Source organism: Marmota marmota, unplaced genomic scaffold (genome assembly GCF_001458135.2).
Source record: "Marmota marmota marmota unplaced genomic scaffold, marMar, whole genome shotgun sequence".
NCBI classification, from domain to species: domain Eukaryota; kingdom Metazoa; phylum Chordata; class Mammalia; order Rodentia; family Sciuridae; genus Marmota; species Marmota marmota.
This window is the reverse complement of record NW_025999914.1, coordinates 967,685-991,919: the sequence shown is the minus strand read 5'-3', so window position 1 is coordinate 991,919 and position 24,235 is coordinate 967,685. Positions and strand designations below refer to the sequence as shown.

The window sequence follows — 24,235 nt, the reverse complement described above, 5'->3', positions numbered from 1 at the left end:
TGCTCAGCACCAAAAAGTAAATTAATTAAATAAATAACCTAACTTTCTACCATAAAGTTCTGGGAAATTATCCTTTAGAAGAAGACATTCCAAGAAAACAATTATTAAAAAAAAAAAAAAAAAAAAAAANAAAAACACCACAACAGCAACCAGGTGGGGGAAATAGCTCAATAGGTAGAGTGCTTGCCTAGCATGCTCAAAGCCCTGGATTCAATCCCCAGCACTACCAAAAAAAAAAAAAAAAACTCACAATGAATATAAGCATAATTGAATCTATATCAAATCAAAGAACAAAAAAAAAAAAAGGCTGGAGCTGTTAGCTCAATGGTAGAGCACTTGCCTGGCATGTGGGAGGCACTGAGTTTGAGCCTTAGCACATATAAAAATAAATAAAATGAAGGTATTGTGTCCATCTACTACTAAAAATATTTTTTAAAAAGACAAAAAAAAAGCAAATACTTGCTAAAGTTCTTAGTTGAGTTTAAATAATAAGAGTATTAAGAAAAAATGGAAAAGATTATGGCAGTTAAAAATGAGTTAGAACTACTTTTTTCATTAAAGATAAATCTTGAGGGTCTGAGGCTGTGGCTCAGTGATAGAGCACTTGCCTGGCACACATGAGGCCCTAGGTTCAATCCTCAGCACCACATAAAAATAAAATAAAGGTATTGTGTCCACCTACAACTAAAACATGTATATATATAAAAAAAAAAAAAGATAAATCTTGAAACCACAAAGTTGATTACAAAGTACACAATATACCCAATTTTCCCCAAAAATATTGAACCCAAATCAAATCAAGTCTTTCAAGATTAAAAAATATGTATGGAGGGAAACTAATTGTACAGAATTTGTAAAATACAAAAATTACACACTATGATATTTGTGGCTACCCATGTATGTACTAAAAAAATACAAACATGGATGGGAATAATAACATCAAAATCAGGATAACAGTAAATCTGGGAAAGAAGGAGGTAGGAATTGGGAAGGGATACCGAAAGAATTTAATTGTAATTGTAATATTTAATTTAATTTAATTGTAATATTTTATGTCTTAATCTAGGTGTTGAGTATTCCTTGGTGTGCCTGACATATTTGCTGTATTTCCAAAAGCCCCTGAAAGTGTACTTGGTAATTTTAATAATGGCCATGGGACCTATAAAATTACTTAATACCACATAAGCTTTTATTTCTCCACCAATAATCATAACTTTCAAATTGGGAATGTAGGACAAATAATAATACGAGGAAGATACTTGCCTTAAATGAGTTCAGGTCTTCATGCCTAGCCTGAAAAGTCCTAAAATCAGATTGGCCACAGGACCCTCTGAAGGCCATTTCTGAGGAGTGGAACAGATTCCCAAGACTATCAAATATCCAAATTTTCAAAAAGTAAAAAAAAAAAGTGAACAGTATAATTAACAGGCTGAAAAGCTTGACATGGACTCCTGGCAAAATTTCAGTATTAATTATTTTAGAAATCTTAACAACAATTGGGGTTAACCAAGAACAAATAGTGTAAATAAATTTATCTCACTAGATTATTAAACTGGTTTAAAGTAAGTCCTTCTTTTTTTTAAATATGTTTATCTTTTAGTTGTTGTTGGACACAATATCTTTATTTTATCTATTTATTTCTATGTTGTGCTGAGGGTCAAACCCAAGACCTCACACATGCTAGGTGAGTGCTCTACCGCTGAGCCACAACCCCAGCCCCTAAAGTAAGCCCTTCTTTACAGAGGAATTCAGGCTAGTAAGTGTGTGTGTGGGGATGGGGGGGGGGGGGAATGTTAGAATAGAAAAATCACAATTTTTTAATTTTTATTTTTTAATTGAAGATGAACACAATCTCTATTTTATTTATTTATTTTTATGTGGTGCTACTCAGTGCTTCATGCATGCAAGGCAAGCGCTCTACCACTGAGCTACTACCCCAGCCCCAAATCACAGTTTTAAAATCCCTAATGAAATGGTTGATTCTGGCAAAGATTATCAATGGATGAAACCATCATATGAAAGGTTGATCAATTTAGCATGACAAAGAGTGAAGTAAATGTGGCAAAAAGTACATAGCACTACCTGAGAAGAATCCTTACCAACAAAGTTAAATCTAACTTTAATTAAACCTTTAGAGCTAACATCTACCTTACAGGAAATACATGGCTAGAGAAATTAATTGAATGAGAACACAAATTAATAAAGCCAGTAATGAAACATTTAGGATAACTGACCCAGTTTGTTCAGTGAGTTCATTATATTGGGGGAAAAGGATGGAAGGAAGGAACTACTTTAAATCTAGATTTAAAAAGAGAACTAAGAATGTGTGAGGCCCCAGGTTTGATTCCCAGCATTGGAAAAAAATAATAATAATTATAGGCAAAAGAATTCAGAGATATAACCAACCATATTAAACGTGTAGATTTTAGATCCTGAGTCAAAAAAGAAAATATATTTAGAGAAATTCAATATGGAGCCCATATTAGGTGATAACCAGGGATTATTTTCCTACATGGAATAATGGTCTTGTAATTCCATAAGAAAATGTCCACGTCGTTTAAGAGATGAAGTTGAAATAACATGTCTGGGTTTTGCTTTAAATATTTCAACAGGAAAATGGAAACCATACATGAAACAGTGCAGCAAAATCTTATCTAGCTCTGAGTGATGAGTTTATGTGGGTTCCTTATACTTTTTTCTCCACATTTGTGTGAGCTTGAAATCGTCTTAGAAAAACTGTTGTTTGGGGAAAAGACAATTATTTGTGTCCTAAGTTGACTTTTTTCATATATTTGCCACAAAATTTCTGTCCATTCCCATCTTGATTTCCCTCCCTGACGGTGAGTCAATGTTACCCTGATCCTCCACCCTCCACAAACTTGAGTAAGATCCTCGAAATAGGAACCGCGAGGACTGAGAATTTCTAGGAAACCGCTCAACCAGAGAGTCTAGGCGTTTCCTAGAAAATCGCCGGAAGTGATGATCCAGGCCGAGTAGGAAGTGGAGCTAGTGTTGTGTTTGTGTTTCTCATTTGTTGCGGAGAGTATCCGCGGTAAGGTCTGGGCCTTAGTGCAGCGTGGGACGGAGTCTTCAGTCCAGGAGCTCTCGCGCTGCCACCGCAGGTGCCCTAACTGGCTAATGGGCTAGTGGGAAAGAGCGGGAGCCGCTACCAGCCTTTCTTAAATACGCCAGCCCGCTCCGGGGTCACCTGAGGTCGCGGGCCCTGAGCGGGCGGTGCTTTGCTGTCAGATGCGGGAAGAGGGTGCATTGCAGGTTTCCTCCTTTAGTCTTGGCATTTCTCGCCGATTTCTTTCTCACTTCCTCTTACTCTAGCTCCCAAGGTATCCTGACCTCTTGTTTATATTCATATCTCTAGCATCCATTCATATATTCATTCATTCAGCCAATTTTTAATCCAGCATTTACAAATGCAGATACTGTTTTAGGATTACAAAAGTGAACAAGTCAGATAAAACTCCCTATCCTCATCGAGTCTAGGAGCCTGCATTTTAGCGCGAGTAGTACTACAATAAATGATGGTTGTGATATATAAAGAACTAATGCACCATACTGGAAAGTGATAAAGTGCCTAGAGAAGAATTAACATAAAGCAAGGTAAAGTATTTCAGGACTAGAAGGAGAAAGTAGGTTGCAATTTTAAATAAGGTAAAGTAGACCTCCCTGGGAAGATGACATATAAGCAACATTTGGCAATAGCTTGAAGTGAACAGACCAGCTAGTAGAAAGGCCTAAGATGGAAATGTGCCTGGAATGGGGGGGGGGGGAATAAAAAATAAATAAAGGTCATTGTGGCTGAATGGGATTCAATGAAGGGGAGAATAGTAGAAGAGGATGTCAGAGATAATGGTCACATCCTATAGACTGCTAAAAGACTTGAAGCTTTTATCTTGGGGGAGCAGAAAAGTTAATGCCCTGTGCCAAAAGACTTCAGCTTTCATTTCAGTAAAATTGGAGAGTCTTGAGCAGAGATGAAATGACCAACTTAAGTTGTAACTGGAATGTTCAGACAGCTGTATTAAGAAGAGAAAAGGAAGGCAAGGATAGAAGCAAGGAGAGTGGTTAGGAAGCTATTGAAGTAATGGAAAGAAGGAATGATAATAATGGTTGCTCAGGCCAAGGTGTTAGCAATGGAGATTGTATTGTAGGAATATTAACACTTTCAATTTGTCTTTCTGTGCTCCCTCATCTCCACAGATGCACCAAGTCCTCAGTGATTCTGTTTTATTCCCCTTCTCGTGGTCACTCTCCTCTCTTTTTGCTCTCCTTCACCGAATATGTAGAAAAGCAAGATGTGAGTTCACACCTGACTTTTGTTGATGATGAACCTGAAATCCAGAGCAATGTTTAAAACATCAAGTCAGATAGCAGCTGCACTATAAGTCAAGGAGTTTCCTTTTGCTGGTACCACCAAGATTTGTGTCCCCAAAAGGAGACTGGCAAATACAGAAGCCATTTCATTACTATTTGTTTGGAAACTAGATCTGACCATCAAGAAGAAAATAAGGACAGTGGTAGAAGACTATAAAAGAAAGCTGAGTAAAAAGATGCAGCAGGTAAGAAGAGGGGAGGCTACAATATACATCACAAGGAGGAGAAAAGAGAAGTGAGTCCAAGAAAGAAGGAAAGCAGTGAGAGTGTGTTGGGCCTAGACTGACCTTGTGAAGGTCTCGCCTTCTTGACATTGTTTTTCCTGCTTTACTTGCTGATTATTAGTTTTTCAGTTTTAGAGAATAACTGGGTGCCATTTTTGTTTTTCATAATGTATATTGAGAACTGAGTCCTTGATTTTCTTCCCTCTTTTGGTATTTCTGGGAGGTGTTTTCTACAGATAAATCCTTAATGATTGGATGCATCTTCCCATGTATTTTTCTTATAACCTCTCTGAATTCATTTTTCATTCTGCAATAGGTTGTGCTCTCAGATGAGAGTCCAGGATCACCATGCCAGCTACTTTGCATTCCCAGCAATACCCAGCTCCTTCAGAAAAAAGGTGAGGTGCACAGCTATTGTGACAGGAGTCATGCAGCTGAGAATAGAGTAGGGACATAGAATGGGTCCTCCCAGATCCAAAAATCTATTCATTATTGAGCATTTATAGAATGCTTTCTCATGTTTCTGTACTGGGTTTGGATCAGTATTTAGAATAATTTAGTTATTCAGTTTCTGCCCTAATCTTAAATCACATTTGGACAGGGGCTGGGGAGGCAAAAAACAAAGATTTATAAAAATGGCTGGGAATGTAGCTCCGTGTTAAGAGTGTTTGCCTAGCAAACACAAGGCCCTGGGTTCCATCCCTGGCACCATTAAAAAAAGATACAAATTTTTTGTGAAAATTTTCTATAAAGAAATTTATCAAAGAAATCTAATGCATACACTCATTTACTGTATAGCAATATGTATGATAAATGGTATACATGTTTGTACATAAATATTTACACATATAAAACTTGTAAAGGGGGATATGCTTGGGAAGTAATATTGGCAAATTATATTGATATTTTGTGTGCATGTATGAATATAGCAGAACAAATTCCATTATTATATACAACTATAATATACAATTAAAAAAAGTGGAAAAAAAACTTTGTAGTATAATTTAGTAACTTCTAGCCAAACACAGTTTTGCCAACATATACAATTTGAAAATATATTAAATTTTATTTCTTTATATATATTTTAAGAACCCTGAAAATTTTAATTATAGTATAAATACTTGAGAAATAAAAGAGCAGTGGCAAAAGAAAGAGTAAATGGTTTCCCATGAACCTTTGAGGCAAGTGAAGGAAAATGGACTAATGGGAGTCTGAGCATTAGAAGTGTGCTCTGATGTTGGGCATGTGGTACATTCTCTAATCCCAGCATTCTCAGGAAGCTGAGGCAGGAGGATTGAATGTTCAAAGCCAGCCTCAGCAAAAAGCAAGGCACTAAGCAATCCAGTGAGACCCTGTCTCTAATAAAATACCAAAAAAGGGCTAGGAATGTGACTCAGTGGTCGATTGCCCCTGGGTTCAATCCCCAGTACCAAAAAATCAAAGTTCTGCTTTGATGATATGTGAAGATCTGTATTAAAGGAGTGCTTGGAGATAGTTGCTGGGACATGGTATTCTAGAGTCAAAATTGGGCCCAGAAAGCCATGAACTTTTGAATAGAGTACTAGGCACACCCAAAAGTAAGCTTTTTAGTATATATTACCTGTAAAAAGAAAAAGGAAAATATATTTTTATATGTAAGAAGAAACTAATATGTATATGTATAAGATAAGTACTCTGTTTATAAGAAATCAAATGAAAATTAATAATAGAATATATTATAAATTTAGAAGTAGAAAATAATAGATATTACCAAACTTAGGTGCTCATTTTTTAAATTTTTATTTAGTTGTAGATGGACACAATATCTTTATTTTATTTATTTATTTTTATGTGGTGCTGAGGATTCAACTCAGTGCCTCACACAAGCTAGGCAAGCACTCTACCACTGAGGTACAACCCCCGCCCATTTTGTTTCATTTTTTAAAATAAAATATACTCATGGGCTAGGGTGTAGCTCAGTGGTGGAGTGCTTGCCTCACATGTGTGAGGCACTGGGTTCAATACTCAGCACCACATAAAAATAAATAAATAAAATGAAGGTACTGTGTCCATCAATAATTAAAAGAATATATTTTAAAAATAAATAAAATATACTCATGACCTGAGTCTTCCAGTCCTCCTTTAACTAGAGAGGAGAAACTGACCTTTCAAATTCTAAAGCTAAAAAATAAAGCTTAAGCATCACTATGAGTTGAGAAAACTAGCCCAATAAGTATGTGGAGGAGAATTTGAGTTATATAGGGGTATGCTTTTGTCAAAATTCATCCAGTGGTACACTTAAGGCTTGTATATTTCATTACATGTAAATTCTATCTTAAAAAAAAATTAAACAAATATTGACTCCAGTTAGTAATATATATGCTAGAGCAGTTAGAGCTGAAGTTACTGATGTTTGCAACTTCCTTTGAAATATATCAAAACATAGATTAAAGTACAGATAGAGGAATAGATATGTGATAAAAAAGCAAATACTGCAAAATGTTAATCATAGAATATAAATGGTTGGTATATGGATATTTACATTTTTCAACTTTTCTGGATATTTGGAAACATTCATAATAAAATGTTGATAAAAAAAGCCAATTGAGAGCTTTAAGTTTGTTGATGTTATAAGGAAAAGAACTTTTATATAGCATTATAGGCAAAATATATATTTGCTATGAGCTCTGTACTATCTAGGTGAGCTTGGGACTGAGACAGAATAACTTGGCAATTTTATAGAGAGACAGTGGAAAAAGTGACTGGAACCACCATAATTAAGACATAGCCTCAGTCTTGGTCAAAAGCTCAAGAGTAACCTAGACCAAAGTGGGTGTTCTTAGGAAATTTCTGTGGGAAGAAATCTAGTTCTAAAATAGAGTTCTGGTCAAATTTGAATAATAATTTTGGATGCCTAAGACCAAAGGTGATCCTAGATTCTTACCAACAGATGGCTTCAACATTGCTGGTTTGTTAATAGCAAAAAGAATTCATTCAGACTTTAATTTAGGGATAAACTGTTAAGAAACGTAAGTCACCTTAAACATTGAAGCTACGAAAGGTTGAAATGACCTTCAAGAAATAAAGCAAGACCCCATTAATTAATAATATGAAGCTGTACTTCTTGCCCAATTCATATAGATTATACCTAGACTATTGGACATTTTGATAAGCTTTCCTTTTTCATCTTAAAAATACTCTCATTTCTCTTAGGTTTATATAATCTTTTATCTTTTAAAATGCCAAATGTGGGGCTGGGGTTGTGGCTCAGTGGCAGAGTACTTGCCTAGCATGTGTGAGGCACTGGATTCAATTCTCAGTACCACATATAAACAAATAAATAAATGTCTGTTGACAACTAAAAAATACTGAAAAAAAAAAAAATGCCAAGCATGCAATACCGCATTCATGTGGGGAAGATGGCTTAGTAGTAGGAAATTAGTAAGAAAAGGGTTCAGTATCAGCAAAAAAGTTATTTCTCTCTGGTAAAACAAGGAAATTTTTTATTCTAATAAACTAACAAGTTAGACCAGCCATTTAGTTACCTATAGAAACAAACTTGACCTGTTACTGGATATTACTGTTCAACATCTCCTGTTCCCCCATATGTCCCTTCTCTCCCCACAAGTCTTTTGGAGGAAATGACCTCAGTATTCAGATACAGAAAGAAATGTTATTGTACAAGCTGAGAATCAGTAATTTAAGCTTTTTTACCTGATCTATTTGAGGAGGGGTAAGATTATTCAAAGACAAACCAGAAAAAAATTATGTAGTAAGTGAGAGAGGGAGAGAATGTACTTAAAGCTGGCTTGGCTGCCATGCCAGTGCTGATAGCTCAACACTGAAAGCTAAGCCTAGAGAAATAGTGGAGAAGAGAATATCATATGACAGTAGGCTTGACCCCTAGGTTAGAGCTGCTGTGCTTCTGCATTTGGTGAAGAAGAGATTGAAGCAGGTTTTGTTATGCTAAACTGACTCTTGCATATTTCTCTTCCCTCAGTTCTACCAGCTTCTCAATATCCTGTCTTCACTAAAGATGGAAGTCAAGAAAACCTACTAGAAACAGATGCCACACTGATGAGCTGGGCCCAAGTGAGCTGAGGCACCTTTCATCCTTCCTGAAACTATTTCAATACCTCCTAAATATGGCCTTCTTTTCTTTTTTTTTTTTTTAAAGAGAGAGAGAAAGAGAGAATTTTTTAATATTTATTTTTTTGGTTTTTGGCGGACACAACATCTTTGTTTGTATGTGGTGCTGAGGATCGAACCTGGGCCACACGCATGCCAGGCAAGCGTGCTACCGCTTGAGCCACATCTCCAGCCCCTGGCCTTATTTTCACTACATTATATGGTTACACAAATCTCAAACCAAGATGCTCCCTCTCATAAGGAACATTTTGTTGGAGAACAAACCACTTGTAGATTGTTTCCTCTTTTGTTATTTTTCAGTATTAAAAGCCTGTGTTCCCTTTCACTTCATTTCTAAATATCAACCAAACAGTAACAGTCTTTCACTTCTATAAACCTTCTCCCTATAAATTCCTTTCTTCTGTCTCTGTTTCCTGAGGAAACTGTGGGGTTTTCTCCTGGACAACAGGAACTTATTGTTTCAGGCATCGCTAACATTTGAGGATATAGCTGTGAACTTCTCTAGTAAGGAGTGGCAGAGTCTGACCTATTTTCAAAGGCATCTCTACAAAGATGTGATGTTGGAAAATTATGGAAACATGGTATCCCTTGGTAAGAACCTTTTCTGCACTTGGCGTAGTGCTTTCTCCATCCTTAAAAAAATAAAATAATGCTCATTTTGTTGTGTATAGGCTCGCATATTGAAAGTTAGAGCCCCCTTTCTTAACCATCAGGATCTTGCCTAAAAATAAAAGTTTTGGTTTACCTTTGTTGTACAACAGGTAACCTTTTAGGCATTTTTGTTATTGTTTTCTAATTCTTTGGAGTGGTACTCTGTCTGGGTGAAAGGGAGATACCTAGCTTCTCTTTTCCTCAGGTTCTTGCTTCTTCAGCTCCCTAGTTTTTCCATTAAATGGCATGTGTTCAGCTCCTAGTTGTGAACTGCCTTCTAGGGGCCTAAAATAGTAGCCTTCTAAGGCTTTTCTAAGACAGTTTCCAAACAAATCCTTGTACCTGTTTCCAGAATGCTAAAGAAACCCTTTTCTCTACCTAAGTAGGTATTTCTTTCCTGTCTCCTTACACAAACAGAGGGATCAGGGCCAAGTGTAAGAACAGCTCCTTGTTGTTCTATACAGTCTCATTCCTTCTCTGCAACCAGGATTTTCATTTCCTAAACCTCCTTTGATCTCCCATCTGGAGCAAGAAGCAGAGCCATGTGTTCAGGATCTACAGTACGGGAGGTTCCTGAGCTGCTCCTTCCCAGGTGAGTGATGATGAAGCTTTTAGTTCCGTATCGTCTTCCATGTACAAAATGATTATAGAATGTTCTTAGTGATAGTTCATCCATCCTGAAGGCCCCAGAAATGAAATCCATTTACAACTCAAGAAAAAGAAAACAACAGCAACAAACATGGGTAGTAGTCTTTCATTATCTAATTGGTTTCCTCCAATCTATCTAATAACCTTTTGCAGTTAAGCCCTTTTAAAAAGCTCAGAAAATTGCTTTCCTCTTTGTATATGAGTTATTGCAGGGCTCAGAGAGCAATAAGTTGAAGGAGGAGAGAGGCAGTTGAGGCAGAGGGAATAACATGTGAGAAAGTATTGTGGAATAAAACAAATAAACTTGGACTAGTAGAGTATGACCAGAGCAAAGAACTTAGGGTAATTTGTAGAGAAAGTTCAGGAGCAGTAGAAAAAAGCAAGATCATGGTTTGAAGGATTTTCTATGAGTGTTTGATAAGCTACATGCCTTGAACTTTGTAACTAACATTGGTTAAGTACATTAGTATGGCAAGTGTTTTATATACATTAACTCATGTAATTATGGACAGATGATCCCATTTTATAGATAAAGCTATTGACTCAAGAGAATTGAAGTTATCCTTCCAAGTTCACACATTTATTAGGTACCAGAACTAGAATCTGAGCCCAGCTAGGGCTCTTGACTGTATGCTTTACTTCCTTTCTTTCTGGGTGACTCTGGAGTACCATTTGAAGTATTGTAAGTTGAGTGACATTATTAGAAAGAATGGTTTGGAAGGAGTGTGGAGTATATGTTAAATGGGAACCAGACTAAAGGACATTTGAGGGGTATTACAGATAGCTAGTGAGAATGCACAGGTGGAAATGGAGAAGGGAGATTGATTTTGGATTGTTTGGTTGCCAAGAATAAAAATTTACTCTAAGCAAAAGAACATAAACTCTTTATTCAGGGTATGCCGTGGCACTTAAATCAGGCCTATCTCTCCAACTGTTTCTCTTCATTCTTTTCTGCCAAATTGATCTTTTTTGCCCCTCAGAGCAAATGGCAGAACATTCCCTCCCCTGTGTCATATACTTTCCTGCCACCACTTCTCTCAGAGCCTGATCTTGCCTGCACTCAGATCACTATTCCAAAGGCTAAGATGAGAGAATCTAGCCTGGTTTGGATCAAAGTGTTACCCAGCTCTAATCCTTCCCACCCAAATGGACAGTCACACAGCAGAAATATGGCCATCCAGAACCCACTCTTAGGATCAAAGCAGATACTTCTTTTAAAGGGGACTGCATCAGGATTTCAGCACCCCTTTAGCAGATCACCTCATAATTAGAATTTGTAAAATGTTAGCTGAGTAAATATGAGGGGAGGGAGAAGGAAATAAAGATGATTTTCAGTTTTCTAGCTTGTGTATGAAGTTGTGGCTAGGTGTATGAAGTTGCTGCTCACTAAACTAGGAGACTGTAGAAGAGGAGTATTTTTGTAAAGATTTTATATAGTTTGCCAAGTTTAAAATGTCTTCATACTTCTCAATGTTTCAGCCTACCCAGGTGAATGATAGAGAAGCTTTCAGTCTCTTCCCTTTAATGTGACAAAATGGTCATATAATGTCCTGACCTTTGACACAATGTTAGTAACTTTTCTAGCATGAAAGTTATTTGCTCTTTTTTTGTGTTTATGAAAATTTTTTAATTTGTTTTTATTTTTTTATGTCATTTACTCTTCAAACAGATTCACATTGCTTCACCTCTCCTATCTTATTTTCTTATTTTCTCTCCTCTGACAGTCTTATTTTCTCTTTTAAGTACCAACAGGCAGGATTTGGCCTGGGAGTGAGAAGGCACCTTCAGAACAAGAAGTATTTGAAAACAGAGAAGTCTTCTGGGTGAAATGTAACAGTCTTCTAAATATTGTTTCCCAGGATCCTGAAGTTAGAGAAGTTTGTATGCAGGATGTCAAACTAGAAAATCAATGGGAAACATTCGTAAGGGGAGAACTGAGAGAAGTGAGAGAAGGCTCTACCGAAGTGACCTTCAAAAAGGGAAAGAACCAGAAGGTACTTAAAAAAATCTTTAATTCAAACTCAAAACATATTTCATATAATAGAGTGTTTACAAAGCAAAAACTTCATGAATATACGAAATGTGACAAAAAATTCAGCTGGCATTCAGACCTAATTCTCCTTGATCAAATTCATTCTGGTGAGAAATCCCATGTCTGTAAAGAGTGTGGGAAAGCTTTCAAGACCAGAAATCAATTTTCTGTACACTACATAATCCACACAGGAGAGAAACCTTTTAACTGTACACACTGTGGGAAAGCCTTCAACAGCAGATCAGCTCTTTGCAGACATAAAAAAATCCACAGTGAAGAGAAGCCTTATGAGTGCCAGGACTGTGGGAAGGCCTTCAAGACCAGGACACGTCTCAGTGTGCATCAGATAATCCACACTGGGGAGAAGCCTTACAAATGTAATGACTGTGGAAAGGACTTCCAGTTTAAGCATTCCCTTATTGCCCATGGCAGAATCCATACTGGGGATAAACCATATGAATGTGAGGAGTGTGGGAAGGCTTTCAGAGGGAGTTCAGATCTCACCAAACACAAAAGAGTCCACACTGGGGAGCGACCTTATGAGTGCAACAAGTGTGGGAGGGCCTTCAGTCAAAGCTCAGACCTAAGCAAACACAGAAGAGTCCACACTCAGGAGAAACATTTTGGGTGCCCTCAGTGTGGAAAAGCCTTTAGTATCAAGGCAGATTTCAAGGAGCATAGAAGAATCCACAATGAGGAAAAACCTTACAAGTGTGAGAAGTGTGGAAAAGCCTTCCGTCATAACTGTAAGCGCAGGGCTCATGAACTAGAACACACAGGGAAGAAGCCCTATCCATGTGGAGATTGTGGGAAAACTTTCCAGGATAGGCACTGCCTTACCATCCATCAAAGAATCCACACTGGAGAGAAACCTTATAAATGTTTGGAATGTGGCAAAGCTTTCAGTGGGAAGTCCAACTTGACCAATCATCAAAGAATTCACACTGGAGAGAGACCCTACACATGTGAGATTTGTGGAAAGGCCTTTCATCATAATTCAGTACTGAAGCAACACAAAAGAATCCACACTGGTGAAAAGCCATATACGTGCTATGAGTGTGGCACATCTTTCCGTCAGTACTCAGCTTTAACTGGACATAAGCGACTTCATACTGGAGAGAAACCTTATGAATGTGAGGAGTGTGGCAAAGCTTTCAGGGTGAGCTCCAATCTTACTGGACATAAGCAAAGAAAACATTTGAGTATAGAGAAGCCATGAGCTTGATGAGAATGGGAAATCCCTCTCTCCAGTAAACATTTCCCAGACCTTCTCAGTAATCAGTATTTTGACCATTCATGCCAGATTATAATGATTCTGTTGTTTACAACTTTCCATTTCCTTACCAACTCTTAGACTGGTCCTTCTTGTTCTCCTACATAGGGTTTTCCTGACTGCTAATTGTGAGACACGCCCACCCCCCCCCCGAGAGGCTTTATCCTTTCTTTATCTTACGTATTCACTAAATTTATAAAAGAAAGAGATGAACAATGGGTTACCCAGCATTTCTCAAAATTTCTTGAAAGTGTTTTATAAGTTAGTGTTCTTAAAAACAATTATATATTTTTTTGTTTGTTTGTTTGTTTTTCAGTGAGCACAGTCACTTTCAAGGGTTTATCAAACTTTTTTTTTTTGGGGGGGGATATAGGGGTTTGAACCCAGGGGCACTTAACCACTGAGCCACATCCCAAACTCTATATATATAGAGAGAGACAGGTTCTAGCTGAGTTGCTTCCAGTCTTGCTAAGTTGCTGAGGCTGCCTTTGAACTCACAATCCTCAGCCTCCTGAGCCACTTGAATTACAGCCATGCACCACCATGCCTGGCTCTCACTGTCAAACACTTCTAGATAACAATAAATAATTTGTTTAATCCATACAATGTTCCTATAAAAAGAAGAATTTGAGGTATAGAAAGATTAAGAAACTTGCTTAAAGCCAGTCAAGGTGGCACAACGCCTGTAATCCCAGCTACTTGAGAGGCTGAAGCAGGAGGATCCCAAATTCAAGGACAGTCTGGGCAATTAAGTGAGACTCATCTAAAAGTAAAAAAAAGCCAGAGATATAGCTCAGGGGTAGGGCATTTGATTGGCATGTGCAAGGCCCTAGGTTCAACCCCAGTACCAAAAGAAATGAACTTGTCCGGGATCATATGACTAATAAATTCTGCACAAATTATCCTCCCAAGTGTTTAGACTTACCTAGGCAATTCCCATATGCATACACCAAATCTTTTGGCATGAAGTTTTACCTCAGTTCAACACAAAACATTTTTAATTGATAAGCATTGATTATTTTTTGCCAAGGTATTAAACTTAAAACTGGTACTTCTCTGTATTGTATATCAGGATTCCTAAGCTTCAGAGTGAAAATGGAAGTGAGAGAATGGGTAGATTTAGGAATTACAGATAAGTCAGAAATACAGTGTTAAGTAGCAATTTACTTAGGAAAGAGTTTGAAGTCTTATAAATACAACAAAATTTTTCTAACTTTATTTCTTAAATATTACTATGTTCATTTGCATAGCATATGAAATACTCTTACAAATATATTTTTATATATATTTCAAGATTCTCTGTGTTCATATCCTTCCCTTTCTCTTCTAAATATTATCACTTTATGTGTCCTTTGTTGCAGACAGAATGAAATACCAAGACATAATAAGGCTATTAAAATAGAAGTTAAAAATTAATTGTTTGTTTTTATTAACATCATTGAGAACTTAGCCAAAGTTCTCTCACTGGTAAAGAGATGAACACTGTCAGCGGCAGGGTGCTTAGTTAGTGTGTTCCAGGCCTGGGTTTCATCCTCCGCACAGTAGTTTAAAAGAAAGAGATGAACAATGGGTTACCCAGCATTTCTCAGAATTTCTTGAAAGTGTTTTATAAGTTAGTGTTCTTAAAAATAATAAATTTAGGAAATTCTGATTAGGTAAGGTTGTGTGTTTTGTCATTTTGTTGTTGTTCCCTTAAAGATTTTTCAGGGCCTAACCTATTTTTCTGTATAATTAAAACACACTAATTAAAAGAAATTTCTGAAGGCCTATAATATGTTGATGTCCATTCTGAATCTATAAAAACATTGTCCACTAGGAACCTATAAAAACATTGCTTTCCAAAAATAATTAACCATAGAATCTTTGTTTAGGGGAGCATCTTCATGGATTATGTTGTTTCACAGAGAATGTTTTGGAAAATGGTTACATATCTAGTAAAATAGACAAGGAATTCAAGAGATAAAATTTTCTAGTAACAAATTCCATGTGAACTATGGTTTATTATACAAAAGTTATAAATGAAAGCATTATTTCTCAGATTCAGTATCTACAGAAAATTAGCAATAGTTTTATATGGCCACTTATATTGTTTGTTGATGAAAACATTTAGGATGTATTCAGTTAAAATTGTTTCTATAAAGCATAAAACTGTATATCTGGCTTTCAGATGATAAAACATGATTTAAGAACAGAACTTAATGTAATGTGTCTGGAAATTGGCAGTGGTTTTCCATAATTTTTGATAAGAGAACCTTTTATTTGATGACCAACAAATTTCACAGACCACACTCTTCCCCCATGTGTGCACATATGGAGGTAGTTGTGCTTTGATGCTTAATGATGAAATGTTCTCTTCTAGAGTGTAAAGTTTTGATCATTTATGATGCATATATATGCTTTTGGAAAATATTCATTTGTTGTGCATTTGGACTTTGAAATCAGAATCCTCAGCCCTGCTTGAGAACCATATAGTATATCCCTTAATATCACTTCTTTTAGTTAGTGTTTTATCAGAATCTATCAAGCTAGAAATTCCAGTTTAAGTTCTGGACCATCCTGAAATGTTGCTGTTTTGTTTAGATAGCTTAGCTAGTTGGAGAGTCAAAACCTTCAGACACAGCTTGCTGGAGGAGGTGACAAATTAACATTCTGTTATGAAAGTTAAGAAACCTCTATATGGAACCGAAAACAGATTGCCTCTAAACTCTATCTTCTTCAATCCATTTTCAACATGACCATTGTCACCCCAAAATATTACTATGATCCTGATACTAACTTTAAAAACCCCTGATTAAATCTCAGTCTTAGTGTAAGAAACTTCAAATTACTAATTTGACATCCAGGAATATTTTGATGTTTCTAGAACATTTAAAATGAATCTAGTGAGAAAGCATTTGAGAAAATTTCAGGTATTTTACTGGGTGGAAAAAGAAGTTTTTGATTTGTTTTGAGGTTTTTGAAGGACTACTTTATAAGCAATGGGTTAATTGTGTTCTGCAATTATCCAAGGACATAGAACTACAATCCATGGGTAGACACTACAAAAAGACATTTCTGTACATTTAAAAGAGAACTGGAATAGATTGCCATAAAGTATTAAGTTTGGTAGGCATACTTTTTAAGGAATTTATGAGTCAGATAATAAATAATAGATAATAAAACCCATTAGTGTTAGCTGGGAGCAGCATATGCCTGTAATCCCAGCGGCTTGGGAGGCTGAGGTAGGAGGATTAGACGTTCAAGCCCAGCCTCAGCAACTTAGCAAGGCCCTAAGCAACAACTTAGCAAAACCCTGTCTCAAAATTTTTAAAAATAATGATAATTTAAAAGTGCTGGGGATGTGGCCCAATGATTGAGTGTCCATGGGTTCAATCCCTAGGACCACACACACAAAAAAAATAAATCCTGTTGCTTAAAACCCTAATAGTTCTAATACTGAAGAGTTACCAAAACAAAAATCACCAAGTAAAACTCCATTTTTTAACCTAATTACATTCTAAATGTAAAGAAAATTTTCACTAAAAACATTGAATGTATGAGATCTTTACCTTCACAGAAGTGGAGAATAAACACTTAATTTTAAAAGGGTGATAAGCTTGGTAACAATTGTAACTTGAATATATATTTCTGCTTTTGCTCCCTCTAAAAACTGCACTGATGCTACAGTAAAGGATTTATTTTAGGGTCTTGGGTTGTAGCTCAGTGAACACTTACCTAGCAAGTGTAAGACAGTGGGTTCAATCCTCTGTACCACATAAAAAATAAATAAATAAAGGCATTGTGTCCCTCTACAACTAAAAATACTTTAAAATAAGAATTTCTTTTAAAAAATAAAAACACTTTTATGCACAGGAATAATGATGGAAGAGGTAAGTACAAAATTGGGGAAACTGAAAAGTGGATAAGTAGTAATGTTAATCAAATCCACAAAGCCAAATTTTATTGCAAGAGACAAGAACGAGTCTATTTTGCATCATAGAATCCTTAAAAAGTTGGGGCTAGGGTTGTGGCTCAGTGATATAGCACTTTCCTAGCACGGATGAGGCCCTAGGTTTGATCCTCAGCACCACATATTAATTTTTTAAAAAAAGGTTGATTTTTTAAAAAATCCTTAAAAGGTTCAAGAATGGGTGACACCAGGTAACCCTGAAAGTAAGAATGAAGGGACTAAAATGAGAATTAATTGTGAACTATTTAGGAAGCAAGCTGAGTCCTAGGTCCTCACCCTTTTTTTTTTTTTCAAGTATATTTTTTCTAGGAAACCCCCCCTTTTTTTTCTAATTATAAGTGTTATACACAGAAGACTGGAACCTTATTTTCTGAAAAAGGCAAAACAAAAGATGTGGGCTGTGCAACTGAGGGCAGGAATTAAGTTTTGAAAAAGGAGCATTGAATGAACATGTGCATTCAATAAATGCCCACATCACCAGCCAGCTTTCCACTCCTTGTCCCCCAGAAAGTTGAGGGTCAGGCTTTGGGCAAGACTAGAATAAATTTTCTGTGAGAAATCTAACCAAGGGAATGTATCTCCTAAAAATACATAAGGAGTTTCTCAGCAGGTGACCCAGCCATATAACCTACAGTGAAGATCACCAAGTCCAAATCATGTCATCAGAGCTTCCCATCAGTTTTATAATCTCCCTTATTTAAGGAATAAGTTTATTTTACAAAATGTCCAACCCATGCAAAAATAGAGAAAATAGAAAAATTAACTCCATGTACACAGCTTCAATATTTATTAACTCAGGGTTAATCTTTGTTTATATCTCTTCTCCTGACCCCTGTTCAAGATTATTGTGAAACAGATACCATAAATTGCATTTTATCAAAATATTTATGAGTTATAAGGAGTTTTCTTAAAAAAAAAAAAACTAACATCACACCTCTAATTCCAACAACCAGGGAGACTTAGACAGGAAGACCACAAGTTTGATGCTAATCTGGGCAATTTAGTGAGAACTTTCATCGCAAAAAAAAAAAAAAAAAAAAGTTTAAAGTGGAGGCTGGGGATGTATCTCTGGCAGAGCATCATTGGGTTCAATCCAATTCTGCAAAAATAAAAATAAAAAATGAACATTAAAAATGCAGAGTGTGTAGTTCGATGATAGAATGCTTGTGTAGCATGTTCAAGGCCCTGGGTTCAATTCCCAGCACAAAAACAAAACAAAAAAAATGATATAGTTGTTATCATACTTAAAATAACCTATTTTGTCAGTATCATCATTCAGTGTTCAAATATTCTCTAATGTCTCCATTTTTTTTACTTTTTTGAAAATCAATATTCAAGTAAGGTCTATGCATGTATTTAGTCAGTGTGTGTCTTGAGTCTTTTAATACATAAATTTTCCCATAAACTCTCCTTTTTTTCCCTTGCAGTTTATGTAATGACTTAAATTATTTGTGCTAAAGCATTTCCTACAGTTTGAAGTTTAATTATTACACTCCTTTGGTGGCATATAACATGTTCTTATACAGCTATATGTCCTATAAATTAGTAGCTATATCTAGGGGATTTTGTCAAATTCCAGTTAGATTTGATGGGAAGCTCATATGGCATGACTTGGATCTTCACTGTAGGTTATGTGGGTGGGTCACCTGCTGAGAAACTCCTTATGTATCTTTACATTCCCCTGGTTAGATTTCTCACAGAAAATTTGTTCTAGTCTTGCCTAAAGTCCTGATGCTCAACTTTCTGGAGACAAGTGAAGAAAGCAGGCTGATAGTACTTGTAGGGGGTGCCCTGAACAGGAGCTGAGCAGCCCCCTTAGCCTTGAGTAATGGGGGTGTGGAACTGGCATCCAAAGCAGTGCAAGGCAGGTGGGCCTCACCTTCGCTCCACAAGGAAGTGCAGCTCTGGGAGTGGACTTCACCCAATAGAACTGGGCTATGCCCCCATGTTTGCTGTAACACAATTCCTTGCCTTGTTTGGGTGGAATTTTCTATTGAATATCTTTCCCCTAAATAAAAGCAGGGGTTGGGGTGCACTCATTCTCTTGCCTCCCTTGTTCACCTTTCCCTCCAATGTTCTGGATCCCAAAAAAGGTATTTCAATGTTTGGGTAGTCTTTTAGTTGTAAGCCCAATTCACACAGAGTGACCCTGACTCCATTGCCTTTGCAGAGGGGGTGATAGGTACTGGCATTCCATGTGCACATGTTCATATGAAGTAAGACTACTTCATACCCATCAGTACAAGTCTGTAGAGTTTATCTTCTGAGCTCTTATTACATGGCTATAGCAGTCTTCCAAGCTTTCTTGCTTTCTCACTTTCTGATGAAAAGATTTTTCAAGTATATTTTTCTAGCAAACCCCCCCTTTTTTTCTAATTATAAATGTTATACTGAGATGAATGTTACACCAGGACCCTCAAATAACTCTCAGACCACACAGTTTTATGCCAATAAAGCTTTTATTGCTGGCCAGCGGTGGACACTATACTCTCTAAAAGCAAAATGGTCAGAGTGACACACATCCCTTCAGTCTGGCCTCATATTTAAGCCAAAAAACCATAAAAGGGACAATTGGGGGTTTAGCCAATGCAAGCAAGCCAAGTTACAGAAGTGGGAGATTGCCGTCAGGTGGCGTGAAGCTTAGCCAATCAAAATAAGCCTAGTTACCCCAGTTACAGAAACAGGAGCTTGTGCTTAGATAGTTCTATGTTCTTGAGGGTTTCCACAACAAAAGGGAAAACAACTTGCCCCAGTCATGACCTTTCTATTTTGTATGGCTGTTTCACAAAATGGAGTCACTATAGCCAAGACTTCTGTCTCATCACATTCCCCACTGATTTTATGTAGAACAATAAAAACTTATTGTCAATTGTTAGATTCTTGGTTGTCTTCTGTATCCATTATCTGTTCATATTGGCTATGCAAAAGCATAAGGCAAACAGCCTGAACTCTGTCTTGGACATATCTGCTGATGAAATTTAATATTCAGGGCCCAACCAGGAGAATCAGCAATAAGATGAGGAGGAGGCCAGCTATGGTGCTAATAAGAGTGGTTAGCCATGGCAACCAAGGAAACCAACTTTTATACCAACTTTCCTGTTTAGTACCTAATTCTTCTCTTTCCTGTAATCCTTTCCTCACCTGGGCAAGACTGTCTTTAATGACCCCTGAATGATTTGTATAGAAACAGCAGTTTTCTCCAAGGGCCATGTAGAGTCCTCGTTGTTTCAGAAATAGGAGATCTAAACCACATCTGTTTTGTAAGGCTACTTCAGCCAATGAGTTAAGGGATTCTTCTAACCTAGACACTGATTTTTCTAACTATGCTAAGTCTCAGTTTATCTGAGAACTAAGAAGCTTGAAGTTCTGATCCTGTAAAATTAGGGCAGTGGCTCCAATGGTGGTAGACCCAGCAAATCCAGTAGCTACTAGGAAAGGGACAAGTATGGGGGCTGCTCTCTTGTATCTATTTGACATTAGTACTTCAAAATGTTCAAAACCTGCAGTTCTGCTATAGTAATAAACTTGGGGCATAATATGAACAGCTACACAAAACTCTGTTCTAGCATCAAACAAGCTTTGTGGTAAGCAAGGTGTCAATCCTGTCAGACATGAAAACCAAGTTCCTGGGGGCGCTTTAAGGTAGTTCGAGGATACCCCTGTCAGATTATATACTTCAGAACAGGCGTCCTGATAGGGTGAAGTGTATAAGTCATATGATGGGGTTTTTAAACATGAACCCTTATCTTGTAAGTCCCCTAGGGTGAGTTTGGGGGAGTGACCCCAAGGACAGATGGTATCATCTAGAGTAGTGAGATTTTGTAAATCCTGAATGAAAACTTTGGCTCCTATTTCTACATAATAAGGTGGTTCTCGGTTTAGGCAGAGCCAGCATTCAGAAGTCAAATTGGGAGAAGTAGAGTTCAGGAATAAGAACACTGTGTCTAAGGTATTAAGTAAGGGGTTCTGAGAGACCGGATTGGAACTGTCTGCTATTATTTTATGGGTGTAGCGTAAAGGGGTAAAGGGAGTAGGTTTAAGACTTTGGGGACTCTTTGGAGGTACAGCATGCATGGATTTGGGTAGCTTTAAAATTGGGAGTTTTGAGGTTGGATATAGAGGAGCACTTGGGCTTAATGATTTTAGCTTAAGAGACCTTTCAGTGTACTGTTGTATGGTAAACTCTATCCCGGGGTCAGGTCCTGATTTGTGTATTCTGAGCCCCCATGTCTTACCTTCAGGCCAGGAAGTGGAGTGGGATTTTATTTGAAGGTAAAAGGGAGGACATTTAATAAAATGTGTATCACAATTTGGGGGGGAATTTTCATAGATAATGTGAAGATCTGAGTCTACCTCTGTTTTCCAGGGGGCTATAGTCTCACATACCCAGTTTCTACAATGGTAGCTGTTAGGTCCTTCACAATTGGCATTTTGTTCATCTGGACATATATAGAATTGGACTCCCCTTAGGTCTCTACGGAACCAGTGCAAACAAATGTTTTGGACCATATACTTAGTAAAATCACATATATCCAGTTTAAAAGTGGGTAATTGTTGGTTAACTATGGTTACAGACTTAATAAGAGAACCGCTCTGAGTATCCCATAATTCCTATCTGAACTGTTGCGGGGCATGAGGGTTAGGGTTGGCTTTTATCAACTGAAATAGAGAATTTGCAAAGAGAAGATCAAATTTTTTGTAATCTTATCTTTAGCAGATCTAAGGTTTTGTGAACAGTCTGTCTTTCCGGTTGATCACTCTGGTCCTGTAGGGGAGCCGGTTTGATGTGAGTCCAATGAATCCAGGCAGATTTTCCCGCTATTTTGATGGCGGTCGGGGTGGTGAAGAGCACTGTCCACGGGCCTGTTCAGCAAGGTTCTAGCGAAGCATGCGAGTGTCTTTTGATGTAGACCAAGTCCCCCGGCTGTAGAGTATGTTGAGATTTTTGATCATGGGATTGAGACACAGGAGATATGCCCTATCCAAAGACTTGTTTTATGTGATCTTGGATGGGGTACAGGGCCTGTAAAAAACTGAGAAGATGTTCATTCATTAGCAAGTTTCTGAGCAATGTCATCACTTAACATTGGAACCAAGGGGGTGGTTGGCCAAACATCACTTCAAAGGGGGTGATTCCCTCTTTATAAGGGGTGCAGCGCACATGTAAAAGCTCAAAGGGAAGGAGATCTACCCAGTTTTCGCCAGTCTCTGTGATTGGTTTTGTTAAAGTTTCATTTAAGGTCCTATTCATTCTTTCTACCTGTCCTGAACTTTGGGTCTATAAGCACAGAGAAGTTTCCAATTTATTTCTAGTGCCTTTGTAACCAATTTGGTGACTTTATCAGTGAAGGCCAGATCATTATCCAATCCTATAGATAAAGGTACTCCAAATCTGGGAATGATGTCATAAATTAACTTTTTAATGGTAATTTGGACTGTCTCTGACCTGGTTGGGAAAGCCTCGGTCCATCCTGAATAAGTGTTTATGAAAACAAGCAGGTACCTGTATCCATATGGTCCAGGGTTTACCTCAGTAAAGTCCACTTTCCAATGTTCTCCTGGAAAAGATCCTCCGAAGCGGGTACCATTCTGGTTATGTGGGGTTCTTTTGGAATTTACTTGGAGACAGGTGGTGCATCGGGAGATCACCTGATGGACCCAGTGGGACATCTTTGGGAAATAATATCTTTCTTTTAAAACTTCCATAAGTTTCGTTTCCCCCAGGTAGGAACCTCAGTGAAGCTGCCGGATGAGAATATGTCCCAGAATTTCAGGCAAAAAGATTTTTCCATCTGGCAGGATGGACCACCCTTGTGGATTTTGGGTGACCTTTAATAGGCTAAATTGTTCCACATCTGAATCAGAGTAACAAGGCTTGTGTGGTAACTTTCTATCAGGTTTGACGGGAAAAAGGGTGAGTGGCCCCACAGATATTAAGGCAGCTTCCTTTGCCCTCTGATCAGTGAAATTGTTGCCTTTTACTTCAATGTTGTTGCCTTTTACTAAATGTATTTTTATATTTAGAACCTTTTAATAATTTTTAATCTGTTGATTCCTCTTTCTGTTTATACCTTGAAATAACCCTTATAAATTTCTGAATTTAGATAAATTAATCCATTTTAATAAGATGAAATACTTTGTTATTTATAGTAATCTAATTGAAATGCAGTTGAAACCTCTTGATCTCTTGTATATAGAATTATACCTGTTGGGACTTTTAACTTTTAGTAACCTTGTTTTTGTGATAACACAAAGTAATTTTAAACTCCTTTTTAATTTACCAATTTATGAACATACAAATAGTGTTTAAGTATTTTACCTTATGGAGTTTAAGGAGTTAAGAGTACTTGATATTATATTTAACAGGTAACATTTAAATTTTGTAAACCAATCAGATGTCTCTAACGAACACATCCATGATTAATTTCACACATGTCAGATCTAATTTACTTATTTAAAAAATAATAATAATAACAAGATATCAGACAAGTGCATTGAACAGCATTAGTCATTTTTTTCTGTTGAAGAAAAGTCCTAGAGACAATGGATATTAGACATTTTGTAGACATTAACATTTTATTAACAACTGCTTGACTTCCTAGAAACAAAACTGTACATTAGTAACTTTAAAGGCATTTTTACTTTTATTTATTTATCCAATTTTTAAATTGAACTTTTTAAATCAAATGAGCCAAAAGTATTTGGATCCATTTTTTAAAATTTTCATTGATGACCTCATATGTCAATTTTTGGTACCAAATATATGTAGACATAGCAATACATGTACACGGATAGTACACCAGTGCACCTACACAAAACAAACAGACAAACAAAAGCCTTGTAGGTTATTTTTTAAAAACCTATTAGATTGAGAGTTAACCCTTGTAAATTGGCCTTAGAACAAAGCAGAGTATAATCAGAAAAACATATTAACCTACTCA

The 24,235-nt window shown here is 37.0% G+C and overlaps 1 protein-coding gene and 1 long non-coding RNA gene across 8 annotated transcripts; one reads left to right on the top strand and one right to left on the bottom strand.

Moving 5' to 3' along the window:
- Positions 1 to 1,688: 1,688 nt before the first annotated feature.
- LOC125615694 lies at positions 1,689 to 24,235 on the bottom strand. The gene is made up of 3 exons (XR_007346311.1): positions 24,103 to 24,235; positions 8,182 to 8,186; positions 1,689 to 1,699 (listed from the first exon to the last, which is right to left on the bottom strand). It is a non-coding gene; the product is annotated as an uncharacterized LOC125615694 (long non-coding RNA).
- On the top strand, positions 2,997 to 20,215 carry Znf311 (zinc finger protein 311). 7 transcript variants are annotated; one of them, XM_048799948.1, is made up of 7 exons: positions 2,997 to 3,122; positions 4,302 to 4,574; positions 4,930 to 5,011; positions 8,593 to 8,684; positions 9,206 to 9,332; positions 9,880 to 9,984; positions 11,784 to 20,215. In XM_048799948.1, exons 2-7 carry the CDS (start codon positions 4,566 to 4,568, stop codon positions 13,289 to 13,291), a joined length of 1,923 nt encoding a protein of 640 aa, XP_048655905.1. In that variant the 5' UTR covers positions 2,997 to 3,122; positions 4,302 to 4,565; the 3' UTR covers positions 13,292 to 20,215. The 7 variants fall into 7 exon arrangements, with proteins under 7 accessions (XP_048655905.1, XP_048655903.1, XP_048655907.1 ...); XM_048799946.1 differs by having other exon boundaries at positions 4,216 to 4,574; XM_048799950.1 differs by having other exon boundaries at positions 3,012 to 3,615; positions 4,216 to 4,574.

Bases quoted from the DNA above. Each gene is read 5' to 3' on its own strand.
- Znf311 (XM_048799948.1), top strand. The intron at 5,012-8,592 runs GTGAGGTGCACA...CTCTTCCCTCAG, and splicing joins CCAGCTCCTTCAGAAAAAAG to TTCTACCAGCTTCTCAATAT. The intron at 8,685-9,205 runs GTGAGCTGAGGC...TTATTGTTTCAG, and splicing joins CACTGATGAGCTGGGCCCAA to GCATCGCTAACATTTGAGGA.